This window comes from Electrona antarctica, assembly GCF_951216825.1.
Source record: "Electrona antarctica genome assembly, chromosome: 9".
NCBI classification, from domain to species: domain Eukaryota; kingdom Metazoa; phylum Chordata; class Actinopteri; order Myctophiformes; family Myctophidae; genus Electrona; species Electrona antarctica.
In genome coordinates, this window is record NC_136790.1 from 3,278,338 (window position 1) to 3,297,838 (window position 19,501).

The following is a 19,501-nucleotide window of genomic DNA, read 5'->3' on the forward strand; positions in this document are numbered from 1 at the left end:
ATCAAAACGATGACCAAATTGGTCTCTGGGATGCGAGGAGTCGCCTGTGTGGATTTCCCTTGATGTCTGTGACTTTGGCTACACTGAACATTTTTGATGAATCTGGGCTTCGGAGATTGTTGTACAATGCATAAAATCAATTTAGGGCAGATACAAAGCAGACCGAAACCAAAGTGATAAAAGGGACTTTTCTGTTATTTCTTCTCCCCGAACATAATGGGTAATTGGAACGTCTGTCAACATGCGGTAACGTAGGTTGCATCTGTTATTGGAGTCTTTGTGCAGCCTGTGTGTGTGTGTGTGTGTGTGTGTGTGTGTGTGTGTGTGTGTGTGTGTGTGTGTGTGTGTGTGTGTGTGTGTGTGTCTGTGTGTGACTGTGTGTGACTGTGTGTGTGTGTGTGTGTACGTGCGTCTGCACATACGTGCACATTTGTCAAATGACCTTCACCGCCCTGGATGTGCTGCAAATCCCCAAGTGAGACAGCCACTCCGCCGGGCCCGAACTCTGTCCTCCTGTGTCCTCCAGCCACTGGACTCTGGAGGATTGGCCCGAACTCTGTCCTCCTGTGTCCTCCAGCCACTGGACTCTGGAGGATTGGCCCCCTTTTGTGATGTCTGTCATCCTCGGGCTCTGATCTGATTGCTGTGTCCCTTTTTCTTTTTTTAGCAACTGAGCTCGGAGCAGGGGTCACTGGTGCTTTGTGAGACGCTGATTGAGACGGTGTACGGTGAGCGAGGCCAAGTCCTGAAGTCCAAGGAGAGAAAGGTCTTCCTCTTTGACGACGTGCTCGTCTGTGCCAACATAAATGTCAAGTGAGTCCCGCCGGTGTATCTAACGAGCTAACAGCTGAAGCTATCCCCTGCTCTTAACCCATTTAGGCCTGACGTCGAAATTAAAAAAAATGTCTTCTAAATGGTGATAGTTTTCTGAAAAACCTCATGTTTCTGTATCAGTGGTGCTCAATATTTCATGTCAAGGACCCCCAACATGATATGTAATTGGCCACCGACACCCCCCCCCCCCCCCCCATCTGAAAATATGTTGTTCCAGGAACCTCTCGGAAGCAAAGATTTGAGTTTAAAACGTTCACTCTGAAAGAATATATATTCAAAGATTTGAGACACATTTTCAAGATAAAAAGAAAATAGCAGACCTACAAGCTCGTAGCACGCCACTCTGTGGCGCGCTATGAGCTTGTAGATCTGCTATTTTCCAATAGCTAAATTATACCATAATGTTTAAAACACCAAAAGGGGTTCCCGCCCAAAATGGGTTAAAATTGGTTTTGCTAATACTACAATAACGTGAGGTTTCAGCGTGAAGCCTTCTACTGTAGGCTGCATACGGAGGAGAATTCACCACTATGCAGGCTGCATACGGAGGAGAATTCACCACTATGCAGGCTGCATACGGAGGAGAATTCACCACTATGCAGGCTGCATACGGAGGAGAATTCACCACTATGCAGGCTGCATACGGAGGAGAATTCACCACTATGCAGGCTGCATACGGAGGAGAATTCACCACTATGCAGGCTGCATACGGAGGAGAATTCACCACTATGCAGGCTGCATACGGAGGAGAATTCACCACTATGCAGGCTGCATACGGAGGAGAATTCACCACTATGCAGGCTGCATACGGAGGAGAATTCACCACTATGCAGGCTGCATACGGAGGAGAATTCACCACTATGCTGTAACTGACATGAGAAATCATTACTATAGGCTCTACTGTAACGTGCAGAATCGCCACTATAGGCCCTAACATGAAGTTCTGGGTTTTGCCATGATGTTTTGTGGCAGCGGTGGCCGAACGGTTTGCGGAGCGGTCTTGATACCGGAAGGTCGCCAGTTCGAATCCCCGGACCGGCACGTTAAAATTACCACCGCTGAAGTGCCCTTGAGCAAGGCATTGAACCCCTACCATGAAATGTTCTATGAGCAGGGCGTGGCTGTAAACAAGCATCTCGAGCTTAGTTGCGAACGCAGTGAGCATTTACTATGAGACCCAGCAGATCATGACTGTCTGTGTGTCTGTCACGCTGTAACACCACCCACCCACCACCAGAGGGCGCAGCTGTATCACACACAAAAACACACACACACATGCACGCACACACACGCACACACGCACGCACGCATGCACACACACACACACAAAACTTAACTTAAAAAAAACTTAACTTAAAAAAAAACTTAACTTAAAAAAAAAACTTCAAAAGGAAAAACTTTAAAAGGAAAAACTTAAAAAAAAATTAACTTAAAAAAAAACTTAACTTAAAAAAAAATCTTAAAAAACAAAAAAAGAGAACTTAAAAAAAACCTTAAAAAATTACGTAATTTATTCTAATTGTTTTTGCAATTTACGAGCTGCGTTCGCTTCCCGCGTTCGCGCGTCTTACTTGTCCACTTACCCTGGGTAAACAAAGAACTTTGCTTTTTGGCAAACATCATAGCAATGAGAACTAGCTACTGTACTTGCAAGTTTGGGGCACTATCGGGGAGGTTTGCAGAAGTTGTGTCAGCTTTATACAAACGGTAGAAACATGAGTCCTAGATTACTGACATAGAATATATTCCTGCTTCCTTTTTCCAATTCATCCTCTGTGACTGAAGTGTCTTTCATCTTTCTACCAGAGAAGGTGTGAGAGATTTTCTTGTTTTCTACTTCGCAGAAAAGCTCCTGTTGGAGGACTGTCGCCCAAAGCTCTACTTTAACCCATTGAGACCTGGAACGCATCCATGTCACGTTAGCGTTTAACCACATTAACCATTAACCCATTTTGGGGTGGGAACCCGTTTTGGTGTTTTAAACATTGTTATAATTTAGCTATTGAAAAATAGCAGATCTACAAGCTCATAGCGCGCCACCGAGTGGCGCGCTATGAACTTGTAGGTCTGCTATTTTTGAAAAATCGTTAAAATGTGCCTCAAATCTTTCCGAAAATTGTCATGATTTACAAAACTTTTTTTTTTAAATTTCGACGTCAGGCCTGAATGGGTTAACCCATTTAGGCCTGACGTCGAAATTTAAAAAATGTCTTTTTAAAATTTATTTTTTCTGTAAAACCTCATGTTTCTATATCAGTGGTTCTCAATATTTCATGTCAAGGACCCCAAACATTATATGAAATATGCCGCCGACCCCCCCATCTGAAAATATGTTGTTCCAGGGACCCACCCCCAGAAACAAAGATTTTAGTTAAAAAACTGAAACTCCGAAAGAATATATATTCAAAGATTTGAGGCACATTTTCACGATTTTTCAAAAATAGCTAAAGTATAACGTAACGCTTAAAACACCAAAAGGGGTTCCCGTCCAAAATGGGTTAATCATCACTCCTTGTCTTGTCCAAACTTGAGTGTTCCAAATGTGACTTTGTCTGCCCTCTGTGATTTGACAAAACCGATCACAATTGGCGTGTCTGATTACAGGAATACATGAATAGCAATGAACTGCTCACATGCGCTGTTACAAATTGGTGATGCACTGTACATGGATGGCTCATCTAATTCTAATTCCTGCTCCCCAAAAAGCTTTCCTGGTGACATTTCAAAGAATTTCACAGTTTCTCCTCCTATTGGGAGTGCAGGGACTCATCTGTTTGCAGGAGATAGTTTGGGAGCGTATTTGGTTTCCTATATACCTCCTACGGTACCTCCCCCTTATTATTACGTCCATTTACTAATTACTACTCTTACATTTTTAGTCAATTAATGCCTTAACCCATTTTGGGCAGGAACCCTTTTTGGTGTTAGCATTATGTTATGCTTCAGCTCTTGAAAAATAGCAGATCTACAAGCTCCTAGCGCGCCACCGAGTGGCGCGCAACGAGCTTGTAGGTCTGCCATTTTTGAAAAATCGAAGAACGACTGACATAGAAACATAGCTTTTTCAGAAAACTGTCAGGATGTAGAAGACATTTTTAGAATCTGATCTCAGGTCAAAATGGGTTAAAACAATTAGCTGTTGACTGTTGATGTTTGACAGATAGAATGAAATTACATATAATTAAATGACAAAAGAGCAAAGTTATCACTAAAAAAACGTATAAATATATATTTTAAAATGTATTTTTTAGAGTAAGAATGAATGGACAGAACATTGTCAGTCAGACAAGGGCTTGTTGTTATTAGATGGTTGACCACTGCTTTTGTCCACCTGTCTGTCCACCAGGGGGCCCCCTGACATCAGCAGCCTGGTCCCCGTAGGCCCCAAGTACACCATGAAGTGGAGCGCCCCCTTGCAGCAGGTGCAGGTAGTGGAGGTGGGACAGGAGGGCTCCTCCCAGAGCAAGGACACTCTCTACCAGCCGGGCGGAGGAGCCAACAAGAGGTCTGCTTCTGCTGCAGGTATACTTCAGTGTTTATCCTCAAACCTTGTAGCTCAGCAACCCAAAAGAGACATTAGACAGGTTTCTTTTTTTTTTTTGGGGGGGGGGGGGGGGCAAACTAGTGAAAATAGCTACAAGCTTACAACGCGCTGCTTCGGCCCGCATTGTAAGCTTGTAGATCTGCTATTTTCACTACTTTTTAGGGGGGATTGGAGGGGTGGGGGGGGGGGGGGGGGGGGGGTTGGAATTAATATAATTGATGAAATATGGTGATGCCACATACATCTCATCTTGCACTCATCACATCCTGTTGTTGTGCCCTAAAAATAGAAGTTCTGTTTGGTTTTGTACATGCAGTGCAGTGTTGGTGTCTGCTCAGTGTTGGTGTCTGCTCAGTGTTGGTGTCTGCTCAGTGTTGGTGTCTGCTCAGTGTTGGTGTCTGCTCAGTGTTGGTGTCTGCTCAGTGTTGGTGTCTGCTCAGTGTTGGTGTCTGCTCAGTGTTGGTGTCTGCTCAGTGTTGGTGTCTGCTCAGTGTTGGTGTCTGCTCAGTGTTGGTGTCTGCTCAGTGTTGGTGTCTGCTCAGTGTTGGTGTCTGCTCAGTGTTGGTGTCTGCTCAGTGTTGGTGTCTGCTCAGTGTTGGTGTCTGCTCAGTGTTGGTGTCTGCTCAGTGTTGGTGTCTGCTCAGTGTTGGTGTCTGCTCAGTGTTGGTGTCTGCTCAGTGTTGGTGTCTGCTCAGTGTTGGTGTCTGCTCAGTGTTGTGGTCCATGTGTGTAGATCTCAGTGTTGGTGTCTGCTCAGTGTTGGTGTCTGCTCAGTGTTGGTGTCTGCTCAGTGTTGGTGTCTGCTCAGTGTTGGTGTCTGCTCAGTGTTGGTGTCTGCTCAGTGTTGGTGTCTGCTCAGTGTTGGTGTCTGCTCAGTGTTGGTGTCTGCTCAGTGTTGGTGTCTGCTCAGTGTTGGTGTCTGCTCAGTGTTGGTGTCTGCTCAGTGTTGGTGTCTGCTCAGTGTTGGTGTCTGCTCAGTGTTGGTGTCTGCTCAGTGTTGGTGTCTGCTCAGTGTTGGTGTCTGCTCAGTGTTGGTGTCTGCTCAGTGTTGGTGTCTGCTCAGTGTTGGTGTCTGCTCAGTGTTGGTGTCTGCTCAGTGTTGGTGTCTGCTCAGTGTTGGTGTCTGCTCAGTGTTGGTGTCTGCTCAGTGTTGGTGTCTGCTCAGTGTTGGTGTCTGCTCAGTGTTGGTGTCTGCTCAGTGTTGGTGTCTGCTCAGTGTTGGTGTCTGCTCAGTGTTGGTGTCTGCTCAGTGTTGTGTTCTATGTGTGTAGATCTCAGTGTTGGTGTCTTCTCAGTGTTGTGTTCCATGTGTGTAGATCTCAGTGTTGGTGTCTTCTCAGTGTTGTGTTCCATGTGTGTAGATCTCAGTGTTGGTGTCTTCTCAGTGTTGTGGTCCATGTGTGTAGATCTCAGTGTTGGAACTAACGCCCTTACTTTAAGTTACTTTACATAACGAAACTACTTTTTGCTGTAACTTGTAACGTAACTCTTTACATTTTCCCATTCAGTCACGCCATTATAGTTACTGTGTTTTCAATGGGTGAGTTAGTAGTTATACCCACGTTACGTAATGTAATCCATTATAGTTACTGTGTTTTCAGTGGGTGAGTTAGTAGTTACCCACGTTACGTAATGTAATCCATTATAGTTCCTGTGTTTTCAATGGGTGAGTTAGTAGTTACCCACGTTACGTAATGTAATCCATTATAGTTCCTGTGTTTTCAATGGGTGAGTTAGTAGTTATACCCACGTTACGTAATGTAATCCAAAAGAACCGTCTCCTTCTCCTGCCAGTGCGGAGTCTGTCATAGGGTAATTACTTTAGGCCTGTCTGTGCATGGGCAGGGCATCAGTATTATATTCATATCATTAGACTGGATATTGTCTGTGATTTTAGGATATTGTACCATTGGCATAAGTGTTCTATTCCTGTTTTTTAGAGTAGAGCTTAAAACAAACCACAACTGGACCAGTGACATTAGGGAATATCTTTTCCTTGAAAACAATGTGTCTGAATTGGAAAATCTTGTATATATATATTTTTTTTTAAACTTTATTTTTTTATATAAAGTAAAGTAACTAGTAACTAGTTACTTTCATAATTTAGCAACTAGCAAAGTAATTTGTTAACTATAACTAATTACCTTTTAAAAGTAACTTGAACAACACTGGCGTAGATACAGTGGCAGCGCTCCTCCGTTCACTGGTGTGTTCCATGTGTGTAGATACAGTGGCAGCTCAGGCTCCTCTATTCACTGGTGTGTTCCATGTGTGTAGATACAGTGGCAGCGCTCCTCTGTGTTCCATGTGTGTAGATACAGTGGCAGCGCTCCTCTGTGTTCCATGTGTGTAGATACAGTGGCAGCGCTCCTCTGTGTTCCATGTGTGTAGATACAGTGGCAGCGCTCCTCCGTTCACTGGTGTGTTCCATGTGTGTAGATACAGTGGCAGCGCTCCTCTGTGTTCCATGTGTTGATACAGTGGCAGCTCCTCCATGTGTGTAGATACAGTGGCAGCGCTCCTCTGTGTTCCATGTGTTGATACAGTGGCAGCTCCTCCATGTGTGTAGATACAGTGGCAGCGCTCCTCTGTGTTCCATGTGTGTAGATACAGTGGCAGCTCCTCCATGTGTGTAGATACAGTGGCAGCGCTCCTCTGTGTTCCATGTGTGTAGATACAGTGGCAGCTCCTCCATGTGTGTAGATACAGTGGCAGCGCTCCTCTGTGTTCCATGTGTGTAGATACAGTGGCAGCGCTCCTCCATGTGTGTAGATACAGTGGCAGCGCTCCTCCATGTGTGTAGATACAGTGGCAGCTCCTCCATGTGTGTAGATACAGTGGCAGCTCCTCCATGTGTGTAGATACAGTGGCAGCGCTCCTCTGTGTTCCATGTGTGTAGATACAGTGGCAGCGCTCCTCCATGTGTGTAGATACAGTGGCAGCGCTCCTCCATGTGTGTAGATACAGTGGCAGCGCTCCTCCATGTGTGTAGATACAGTGGCAGCTCCTCCATGTGTGTAGATACAGTGGCAGCTCAGGCTCCTCCATGTGTGTAGATACAGTGGCAGCTCCTCCATGTGTGTAGATACAGTGGCAGCGCTCCTCCATGTGTGTAGATACAGTGGCAGCTCAGGCTCCTCCATGTGTGTAGATACAGTGGCAGCGCTCCTCCATGTGTGTAGATACAGTGGCAGCTCCTCCATGTGTGTAGATACAGTGGCAGCTCAGGCTCCTCCATGTGTGTAGATACAGTGGCAGCGCTCCTCCAGTGTGTTCCATGTGTGTAGATACAGTGGCAGCTCCTCCTTGTGTTCCATGTGTGTAGATACAGTGGCAGCTCCTCCTTGTGTTCCATGTGTGTAGATACAGTGGCAGCGCTCCTCCAGTGTGTTCCATGTGTGTAGATACAGTGGCAGCTCCTCCTTGTGTTCCATGTGTGTAGATACAGTGGCAGCTCCTCCTTGTGTTCCATGTGTGTAGATACAGTGGCAGCTCCTCCATGTGTGTAGATACAGTGGCAGCTCCTCCATGTGTGTAGATACAGTGGCAGCTCAGGCTCCTCCATGTGTGTAGATACAGTGGCAGCTCCATGTGTGTAGATACAGTGGCAGCTCCTCCATGTGTGTAGATACAGTGGCAGCTCAGGCTCCTCCATGTGTGTAGATACAGTGGCTCCTCCATGTGTGTAGATACAGTGGCAGCTCAGGCTCCTCCATGTGTGTAGATACAGTGGCAGCTCCATGTGTGTAGATACAGTGGCAGCTCCTCCATGTGTGTAGATACAGTGGCAGCTCCTCCATGTGTGTAGATACAGTGGCAGCTCCTCCATGTGTGTAGATACAGTGGCAGCTCCTCCATGTGTGTAGATACAGTGGCAGCTCCTCCATGTGTGTAGATACAGTGGCAGCTCCTCCATGTGTGTAGATACAGTGGCAGCGCTCCTCCATGTGTGTAGATACAGTGGCAGCTCAGGCTCCTCCATGTGTGTAGATACAGTGGCTCCTCCATGTGTGTAGATACAGTGGCAGCTCAGGCTCCTCCATGTGTGTAGATACAGTGGCAGCGGAGGCTCCTCCATGTGTGTAGATACAGTGGCAGCTCAGGCTCCTCCATGTGTGTAGATACAGTGGCAGCTCCTCCATGTGTGTAGATACAGTGGCTCCTCCATGTGTGTAGATACAGTGGCAGCGGAGGCTCCTCCATGTGTGTAGATACAGTGGCAGCGGAGGCTCCTCCATGTGTGTAGATACAGTGGCAGCGGAGGCTCCTCCATGTGTGTAGATACAGTGGCAGCTCCTCCATGTGTGTAGATACAGTGGCAGCTCAGGCTCCTCCATGTGTGTAGATACAGTGGCTCCTCCATGTGTGTAGATACAGTGGCAGCTCAGGCTCCTCCATGTGTGTAGATACAGTGGCAGCGGAGGCTCCTCCATGTGTGTAGATACAGTGGCAGCTCAGGCTCCTCCATGTGTGTAGATACAGTGGCAGCTCCTCCATGTGTGTAGATACAGTGGCTCCTCCATGTGTGTAGATACAGTGGCAGCGGAGGCTCCTCCATGTGTGTAGATACAGTGGCAGCTCCTCCATGTGTGTAGATACAGTGGCAGCGCTCCTCCATGTGTGTAGATACAGTGGCAGCTCAGGCTCCTCCATGTGTGTAGATACAGTGGCTCCTCCATGTGTGTAGATACAGTGGCAGCTCAGGCTCCTCCATGTGTGTAGATACAGTGGCAGCGGAGGCTCCTCCATGTGTGTAGATACAGTGGCAGCTCAGGCTCCTCCATGTGTGTAGATACAGTGGCAGCTCCTCCATGTGTGTAGATACAGTGGCTCCTCCATGTGTGTAGATACAGTGGCAGCGGAGGCTCCTCCATGTGTGTAGATACAGTGGCAGCGGAGGCTCCTCCATGTGTGTAGATACAGTGGCAGCGGAGGCTCCTCCATGTGTGTAGATACAGTGGCAGCTCCTCCATGTGTGTAGATACAGTGGCAGCTCAGGCTCCTCCATGTGTGTAGATACAGTGGCTCCTCCATGTGTGTAGATACAGTGGCAGCTCAGGCTCCTCCATGTGTGTAGATACAGTGGCAGCGGAGGCTCCTCCATGTGTGTAGATACAGTGGCAGCTCAGGCTCCTCCATGTGTGTAGATACAGTGGCAGCTCCTCCATGTGTGTAGATACAGTGGCTCCTCCATGTGTGTAGATACAGTGGCAGCGGAGGCTCCTCCATGTGTGTAGATACAGTGGCTCCTCCATGTGTGTAGATACAGTGGCAGCTCAGGCTCCTCCATGTGTGTAGATACAGTGGCAGCGGAGGCTCCTCCATGTGTGTAGATACAGTGGCTCCTCCATGTGTGTAGATACAGTGGCAGCTCAGGCTCCTCCATGTGTGTAGATACAGTGGCAGCTCAGGCTCCTCCATGTGTGTAGATACAGTGGCAGCTCCTCCATGTGTGTAGATACAGTGGCTCCTCCATGTGTGTAGATACAGTGGCAGCGGAGGCTCCTCCATGTGTGTAGATACAGTGGCTCCTCCATGTGTGTAGATACAGTGGCAGCTCAGGCTCCTCCATGTGTGTAGATACAGTGGCAGCTCAGGCTCCTCCATGTGTGTAGATACAGTGGCAGCTCAGGCTCCTCCATGTGTGTAGATACAGTGGCAGCTCCTCCATGTGTGTAGATACAGTGGCTCCTCCATGTGTGTAGATACAGTGGCAGCGGAGGCTCCTCCATGTGTGTAGATACAGTGGCAGCGGAGGCTCCTCCATGTGTGTAGATACAGTAGATACAGTAGATACAGTAGATACAGTAGATACAGTAGATACAGTAGATACAGTGGCAGCTCCTCCATGTGTGTAGATACAGTAGATACAGTAGATACAGTAGATACAGTGGCAGCTCAGGCTCCTCCATTCCATTATTCCCTAGCAAAAAATATCGACCCGGGTCATGTGCCGCTTAACCCATTTAGGCCTGACGTCGAAATTAATTTTTTTTTTTTTTTTAAATGTATTTTTTTTCCTGAAAAACGTCATGTTTCTGTATCAGTGGTTCTCAATATTTCATGTCAAGGACCCCAAAGATTATATGCAATATGCCGCCGACCCCCATCTGGAAATATAGTTAAAAACTGAAAATATATATTCAAAGATTTCAGGCACACTTTCACGATTTTTCTAAAATAGCAGACCTACAAGTTCATAGCTATGAGTTTGTAGATCTGCTATTTTTCAATAGCTAAAGTATAACATAACGCTTAGTTAAAACACCAAAAGGGGTTCCCGCCCAGAATGGGTTAATGGCTCTAAAGACCTAACGCATGCAAGAAAAACTACAATTCATCCAGTATACCCTACACACACGTGTCGTCTCCCTAGTCTTGTTAATCTCATTACTCGGACTGACTTCTGGTCCTTTCTGACTCAGCGAAGGCTAATCTGTTTCTGCTCCATGTGTGTAGATACAGTGGCAGCGCTCCTCCAGTGTGTTCCATGTGTGTAGATACAGTGGCAGCTCCTCCTTGTGTTCCATGTGTGTAGATACAGTGGCAGCTCCTCCTTGTGTTCCATGTGTGTAGATACAGTGGCAGCTCCTCCATGTGTGTAGATACAGTGGCAGCTCCTCCATGTGTGTAGATACAGTGGCAGCTCAGGCTCCTCCATGTGTGTAGATACAGTGGCAGCTCCATGTGTGTAGATACAGTGGCAGCTCAGGCTCCTCCATGTGTGTAGATACAGTGGCAGCTCCATGTGTGTAGATACAGTGGCAGCTCCTCCATGTGTGTAGATACAGTGGCAGCTCCTCCATGTGTGTAGATACAGTGGCAGCTCCTCCATGTGTGTAGATACAGTGGCAGCTCCTCCATGTGTGTAGATACAGTGGCAGCGCTCCTCCATGTGTGTAGATACAGTGGCAGCTCAGGCTCCTCCATGTGTGTAGATACAGTGGCTCCTCCATGTGTGTAGATACAGTGGCAGCTCAGGCTCCTCCATGTGTGTAGATACAGTGGCAGCGGAGGCTCCTCCATGTGTGTAGATACAGTGGCAGCTCAGGCTCCTCCATGTGTGTAGATACAGTGGCAGCTCCTCCATGTGTGTAGATACAGTGGCTCCTCCATGTGTGTAGATACAGTGGCAGCGGAGGCTCCTCCATGTGTGTAGATACAGTGGCAGCGGAGGCTCCTCCATGTGTGTAGATACAGTGGCAGCGGAGGCTCCTCCATGTGTGTAGATACAGTAGATACAGTAGATACAGTAGATACAGTAGATACAGTAGATACAGTAGATACAGTAGATACAGTAGATACAGTAGATACAGTAGATACAGTAGATACAGTAGATACAGTAGATACAGTAGATACAGTAGATACAGTGGCAGCTCAGGCTCCTCCATTCCATTATTCCCTAGCAAAAAATATCGACCCGGGTCATGTGCCGCTTAACCCATTTAGGCCTGACGTCGAAATTAATTTTTTTTTTTTTTTTAAATGTATTTTTTTTCCTGAAAAACGTCATGTTTCTGTATCAGTGGTTCTCAATATTTCATGTCAAGGACCCCAAAGATTATATGCAATATGCCGCCGACCCCCATCTGGAAATATAGTTAAAAACTGAAAATATATATTCAAAGATTTCAGGCACACTTTCACGATTTTTCTAAAATAGCAGACCTACAAGTTCATAGCTATGAGTTTGTAGATCTGCTATTTTTCAATAGCTAAAGTATAACATAACGCTTAGTTAAAACACCAAAAGGGGTTCCCGCCCAGAATGGGTTAATGGCTCTAAAGACCTAACGCATGCAAGAAAAACTACAATTCATCCAGTATACCCTACACACACGTGTCGTCTCCCTAGTCTTGTTAATCTCATTACTCGGACTGACTTCTGGTCCTTCCTGACTCGGCGAAGGCTAATCTGTTTCTGCTCCGCGGTGTCGTCCCCGGCTGAAGGCTGGGCTGTAGACACAGCCGTGGCCGCCCGTCTGTCACTCTGATGGAGGGTGTGTTTGTGAAGAGAATAGTGATGACAGGCACTCGCTCTCACCTGCCTGGGGCTGTTTTATCTTATTGGGGGGGAAATGGACTGTGTGCGCGTGAGTGTGTGTGAGATTGTAGAAGTGGTGGAGAGGCCTGCGTGCTGCATCATACCACAACAGTCTCATTTCCCTGTCTGATAGACCACAAACACATCTAGAGCGGAGTCATCAATCTGCAGAGATTATTCCCATCCTTGACGGCTCCACCAATTAGAGGGAGCCGAGCCAGCAACGAGCTAGATGGGGATCAGGTGGTTGAAACACCACTTCTTATCCCACCCCTCATAAAACTCCCATGTATACAGAACCTTGATGAGATCCCCCCCCCTGATAAACGTGCCAGGGTGGGGGGCGCTTCTTCTTCAGAGCGATACACGCATCATGCAATGTGAGCAGCTACGCTGTCTGAGGGAAGAGAGTGCTTGGGCTCTCAGTGGATTAAGTTATCTCCCTCATAGCCCGTAGCCTCATTATACTTTGTTGCACGCAGGTGAAAACTACAAGCTCACAACGGTTTGCAGTACGTGTTGTGAGCTTGTACTGTGTAGAACGACTCTTTTCGGTGCGCAACACTGCACACACACGCACCAATGGACCAACACGCCTTTATCATTCATTGGTACAAGTAAGGCGCGCAAACGCGGGAAGCGAACGCAGCTCGTAAATTGCAATAACAATTAGAATAAATTACGTACTTTAAGGTTGTTTTTTTATTTATTTTTATTTTTTTAATATTTTGTAATATGTTTTTTTAAGTTAAGTATTTTCATTACCTTTTTTTTTAAGATTTTTTTTAAGTTACGTTTTTTTAAGTTACGTTTTTTCATTAAGTTTTTTTTTTTAAGATTCTTTAAGATTTTTTTTAAGTTTTTTCTTTTGAAGTTTTTTTTTTAAGTAAATTTTTTTTAAGTTAAGTTTTTTATTATTAAGTTAAGTTGTTTGTGTGTGTGTGTGTGTGTGTGTGCGTGCGTGCGTGTGTGCGTGCATGTGTGTGTTTTTGTGTGTGATACAGCTGCGCCCTCTGGTGGCGGGCGGGTGGTGTTACAGCGTGACACACACAGACAGACAGACAGACAGACATGATCTGCTGGGTCTCATAGTAAATGCTCACTGCGTTCGCAATCACTGCGTTCGCAATCACTGCTTTCAGTAACTATGTCTGGTACTCACTCACGACTTGGCTGTGGTGGCACTGGTGGGTATGGAAGGATCATTCCAGGTGCTTCTTCTATTCTATATCACTCGCATTGAACCTTATAGTTGTTTGGCGCAACGTGCGTGCCTTGGGGTGCCTGGTCTTTACTTTTTGAGGGGCGTTAGCTCCTCCTATGCCCAGCTTTGTGTGTCTGCGTGTACCACATTTGAGATGATTCGATTGGCTGAGCTCATCTCCTGCAGGCCCTGGTGCCCTCCGTTATATCGACGAAGACCCTTTTCCTTTGGGAAATGCAGGTCTCGACTCTCTACTCTCTCTCTCTCTCTCTCTCTCTCTCTCTCTCTCTCTCTCTCTCTCTGGGTGGGTGGGTGGCTGCCTGCCTGCGTATGTCTGAGCACGAAAACAGCATGGTTGTTTTTCACCACCTGTGCGCAACCTAACACACGCACATATTAACTGTATATATGGTGATTTCAGTAGAGGTACCCCCCACACTGTAACTCTGTCATTTCTCAACCGTTTTGGACGCGGGGCGGCTCGCCGGAATCGGGCCGGCACCCTGGGAACCCCCACATGGAGTTGCACCACTTACTTCACACAGGTGTGATTTATTTTATATATATATTTTAGAGGGAGAGCGAGACTGGGAATGACACGCAGCAAAGGTTGTTGGATCGGGACTGGAGGAAGTCTCGAACCCAGGCATGCGCCAATATGTGGTATGCGCTTAGACTGCTAGGCCAGCAGGCACTGCATTCTTGCTGAAAAATATTGCATATTACAAAAACATAAATTATACTGAATATAGCATATCTGCAAAGCTACTTTCGCTATTATTTGAAATATTCCTTAAGAAGTGGTTAATTCATAATGTACCTTTTCCCTTCCTATAATGTAGTGGAGTCAAAAGTACGATATTTGCGAACGCAGTGAGCACTAACTATGAGACCTAGCAGAACATGTGTGTGTCTGTCTGTCTGTGTGTCACGCTGTAACACCACCCGCCCGCCACCAGAGGGCGCAGCTGTAACACACACACACACACACACACACACACACACACACACACACACACACACACACACACACACACACACACACACACACACACACACACACAAAACTTAACTTACAAAAAAAAGTAAAAAGAAAAAACAGAACACTGTTGTGTTAGCTTTTTTATGAAGAGAAAGTAAAAGCAAGGACATCTGCGATCCGGGAAGCCGCTGGCGGGTCCCTCTGGGCTCAGCGTGCTTCCTCGCTAGCTATATAGCGTTGCAAGCTAGCAAACAGTGCATGCCCAGCGGTTTGGTGCGAATAGCCGTGTCGTTGTGGAGAAAAAAGTGTGAAAGCCAATCCCTGCCTTACCAACGGGATTACGCTGGATTACAACTCAGCACATTCACCTCCGGGGCCTCGTCCGGCAGCAAGACCCCCTCTCCCCCCTTCCCTTCCCAGGAGGGGCTCAGGAAAACCTGAACAGCAGTCTAGGCAATCCCCCTCCCCATGGGGGGAGAACGGGAACACAGCCATTGTTCTTGTATAGCACACAGCCCCCCCCCCCCCCCCCCCCCCCCCTTTATATATCCAGATATCTCTACTATTGATTGTCTGGCACAGATGACAGATGTGTGTGGACGTCCGTGTCAGGGCTTCCCATTAAACCTTCCCCAAAAGGTTAGAAGGAAGCTCTTTTAACAGGATAAACACGAGCCCACATCCCTTTCTTCTCTGTCTCTTTCCCACTTTCAGCATTAGACTTTGTCTGCTTTCACTCTGTGTGCGCGTGCGCGTGTTTGGGGGGGGTGCACACACGCAGGTGTGTAGACAAACATCAGCAGGGCCATGCTTCATTAAGCCAGCCTACGAGCCGACGAGCTCCACCACGTCGTACACCATCGTGTAGCCCACTTGATTACGTGGCCGCAGTGACAGCGGTGACGGAAAGGCTTCAAGATGCTGTAGCTAAAATCTACCTGCAAGATGTAATTATAGGCCCTGTTGCTCACAAAGCCCAGAGCGCTGCATGCTGCCGCCTGGGACAGGCGTGGGGCCAGGTGAAACCAAGGTGGAAGGACAGGGGAGAGAGCGGCAAACAGGAGGAGACGACGCCATCGATTCCCGGTGGCGGGAGAGGGAGAGAGAAGCTGTGTGATGCTTTTGAATCGATGCTGAATTTCACATTTAATGAGACACCTGCAGTGCTGTCCTTTTGTTTTGCCCAGCGAAAAAAGGCTCCCGCATAACAGTTTCTCCATTTGGATTATTATTTTTCTATTCTTTCGGGCTCATAAATGCAGTCTTTTGCAACTCAACGTAGTAAATGGCGATCGATCCACCCCCAGGCATTGAACTGTCTTTATTAGTGATCGATCCACCCCCAGGCATTGAACTGTCTTTATTAGTGATCGATCCACCCCCAGGCATTGAACTGTCTTTATTAGTGATCGATCCACCCCCAGGCATTGAACTGTCTTTATTATCGATCCACCCCCAGGCATTGAACTGTCTTTATTATCGATCCACCCCCAGGCATTGAACTGTCTTTATTAGTGATCGATCCACCCCCAGGCATTGAACTGTCTTTATTAGTGATCGATCCACCCCCATGCAGGCATTGAACTGTCTTTATTAGTGATCGATCCACCCCCAGGCATTGAACTGTCTTTATTAGTGATCGATCCACCCCCAGGCATTGAACTGTCTTTATTAGTGATCGATCCACCCCCAGGCATTGAACTGTCTTTATTAGTGATCGATCCACCCCCAGGCATTGAACTGTCTTTATTAGTGATCGATCCACCCCCAGGCATTGAACTGTCTTTATTAGTGATCGATCCACCCCCAGGCATTGAACTGTCTTTATTAGTGATCGATCCACCCCCAGGCATTGAACTGTCTTTATTAGTGATCGATCCACCCCCAGGCATTGAACTGTCTTTATTAGTGATCGATCCACCCCCAGGCATTGAACTGTCTTTATTAGTGATCGATCCACCCCCAGGCATTGAACTGTCTTTATTAGTGATCGATCCACCCCCAGGCATTGAACTGTCTTTATTAGTGATCGATCCACCCCCAGGCATTGAACTGTCTTTATTAGTGATCGATCCACCCCCAGGCATTGAACTGTCTTTATTAGTGATCGATCCACCCCCAGGCATTGAACTGTCTTTATTAGTGATCGATCCACCCCCAGGCATTGAACTGTCTTTATTAGTGATCGATCCACCCCCAGGCATTGAACTGTCTTTATTAGTGATCGATCCACCCCCAGGCATTGAACTGTCTTTATTAGTGATCGATCCACCCCCAGGCATTGAACTGTCTTTATTAGTGATCGATCCACCCCCAGGCATTGAACTGTCTTTATTAGTGATCGATCCACCCCCAGGCATTGAACTGTCTTTATTAGTGATCGATCCACCCCCAGGCATTGAACTGTCTTTATTAGTGATCGATCCACCCCCATGCAGGCATTGAACTGTCTTTATTAGTGATCGATCCACCCCCAGGCATTGAACTGTCTTTATTAGTGATCGATCCACCCCCAGGCATTGAACTGTCTTTATTAGTGATCGATCCACCCCCAGGCATTGAACTGTCTTTATTGGCGGCGCCACCGGGAGTTCTACAGATCCAGAAGTTTTGTTTTTCTCCCCAACTCCCAATAGGTCAAGTTAGTTCAGACGCAGCGATTGTGCCTTTATGTCTTGTTCTCGTAAATATGTCATGCATATTTCATACTGTATGCACTTCAGAACAATGTGCATTTTTTTCTCCATCCTACATTTATTGATGTCCATACCTTATTTATTGCGTGAATGCAAATGCTATGTCAGCAGGGCATTGCTGTAGTATACTGTACTGAAGATAACAAACCGAAGCAGTAAACCTTCCCTCGATGCATAAGAAATACCTGATACAATTGCTGTGTGTGTGTGTGTGTGTGTGTGTGTGTGTGTGTGTGTGTGTGTGTGTGTGTGTGTGTGTGTGTGTGTGTGTGTGTGTGTGTGTGTGTGTGTGTGTGTGTGTGTGTGTGTGTGTGTGTGTGTGTGTGTGTGTGCTTTATTGTTACGTCTTGTGTACAGGTACATAAGAGTAAAACTTCTTTTTGTTTGGCTTCCTTCAGACAATGCAGCAGCATATAAGTAAAAAAATCACACCCGTGTGAAGTAAGTGGTGCAACTCTGTGTGGGGGTCCCCGGGGAAGGGGGATGGGGGGGGAGTTCCAGACCCACAGGAATGCACCCAGGGTGCCGGCCCGATTCCGAAACGGTTGAGAAATGACAGTTACCGTGTGGGGGTCCCTGTACTGTACTGTACTGTACTGTACTGTACTGTACTGTACTGTACTGTACTGTACTGTACTGTACTGTACTGTACTGGCACACCCGAAATCACAGTTAATATGTGCGTGTGTGTTTGTGTGTGTGTTAGGTTGCGCACAGGTGGTGAAAAACAACCATGCTGTTTTCGTGCTCAGACGCACCCAGCCAGCCAGCCACGGCGTACGTGGATTTTTCTTTTCTTTTTTGAGTGGTGCAACCACTCCCTTACGGAGCTATGTGTGGGTGGCTGCGTGTGTCTGAGCACGAAAACAGCATGGTTGTTTTTCACCACCTGTGCGCAAACCTAACACACACACAAACACACACACACATATTAACTGTATATATGGTGATTTCGGGTGTGCCAGTACAGTCCAATGATCCCTGGGTCGGCGGTTCGAATCCAGGCTCCTCCTGTCCACAGGTCGAAGTGTCCTTGGGCAAGACACTGAACCCTACATTGCCTCCAATGAGTCGGTCGGTGTGAGCTCGCCACCATTGGTGTGTGGATGTGAGAAGTGAGGACGCTGGCGTCGACTGTTCGCCGCTTCACCTCCCAATGTATGAATGAATGAACCATTGTAAAGCGCTTTGAGCACTTGGAAAAGCGCTATAAAAATGCAATTCATTATTACAGTAGAGGGTACAGTAGAGGGACCCCCACACGGTAACTCTGTCATTTCTCAATCGTTTCGGGCCGGCACCCTGGGTGTGTTCCTGTGGGTCTGGAACTCCCCCCACCCCACACGGAGTTGCACCACTCACTTCACACGGGTGTGATTTTTATATTTATTTTTGTTAAAATGCCTGAATTGTAAATTGTAAATTGACTTTGCATGCCTTTGGTCCTCTCTCCTCTCAAGGTAAAGCTATCCTGGGCCCGCCACGGCTCTACCAGGAGCTGCAGGAGCTCCAGCATGACCTCTCCGTGGTGGAGGAGGTCACTCTTCTGGTGGGAACGCTGCAGGGAACCTACCAGGTACAGTATACATGTCACTCGTTCAACCTCAGGTTTCACTTTGAGCCGACTCTGCTTAAAGGAGAATTCCATGCTAGAAGGCTTTCTTACCTTTCTTTGTAGTCGTTCCGTCCCCCCACCAAAGAGGTCCAGGTGTTTTTTTGTGCATAAACTCCTTATTGGCTATTTCCCCTACCATAAGCCCTCAATGAATTGCATTGAATGGAATGGGAATTGAATGGGGCTATGGGGTGTTGTGCTAATTTGCTTATTTCCATCGAAATAAGTAGTAAAGTGTGCCGCTTGGGATATTATTTACATTATGAAGAGAGGATATATACAAAAAATAATAATTGAGCGATGGAAATAAGCGAATTAGCACAACACCCCATAGCCCCATTCAATTCAATGCAATTCATTTAGGGCTTATGGTAGGGGAAATAGCCAATAAGGAGCTTTTGCACAAAATAACACCTGGACCTCTTTGGTGGGGACGTAACGACTACAAAGAAAAGTAAGAAAGCCTTTTAGTATGGAATTCTCCTTTAACCCATTTTGGGCGGGAACTTTTGGTGTTAGCATTATGTTATGCTTTAGCTATTGAAAAAAAAACATTTTAACGATTTTTCAAAAATAGCAGAC

The 19,501-nt window shown here is 46.8% G+C and overlaps 1 protein-coding gene across 1 annotated transcript in view; it reads left to right on the top strand.

Moving 5' to 3' along the window:
• The window catches only part of arhgef10la (Rho guanine nucleotide exchange factor (GEF) 10-like a), a 306,255-nt gene that overhangs the window by 89,043 nt on the left and 197,711 nt on the right, over positions 1-19,501 (top strand). Inside the window, exons 15-17 of the mRNA XM_079509721.1 lie at positions 668-813; positions 4,181-4,356; positions 18,765-18,880. Of these exons, the coding sequence (XP_079365847.1) occupies positions 668-813; positions 4,181-4,356; positions 18,765-18,880 (438 nt within the window). The remainder of the gene's footprint in view (positions 1-667; positions 814-4,180; positions 4,357-18,764; positions 18,881-19,501) is intronic.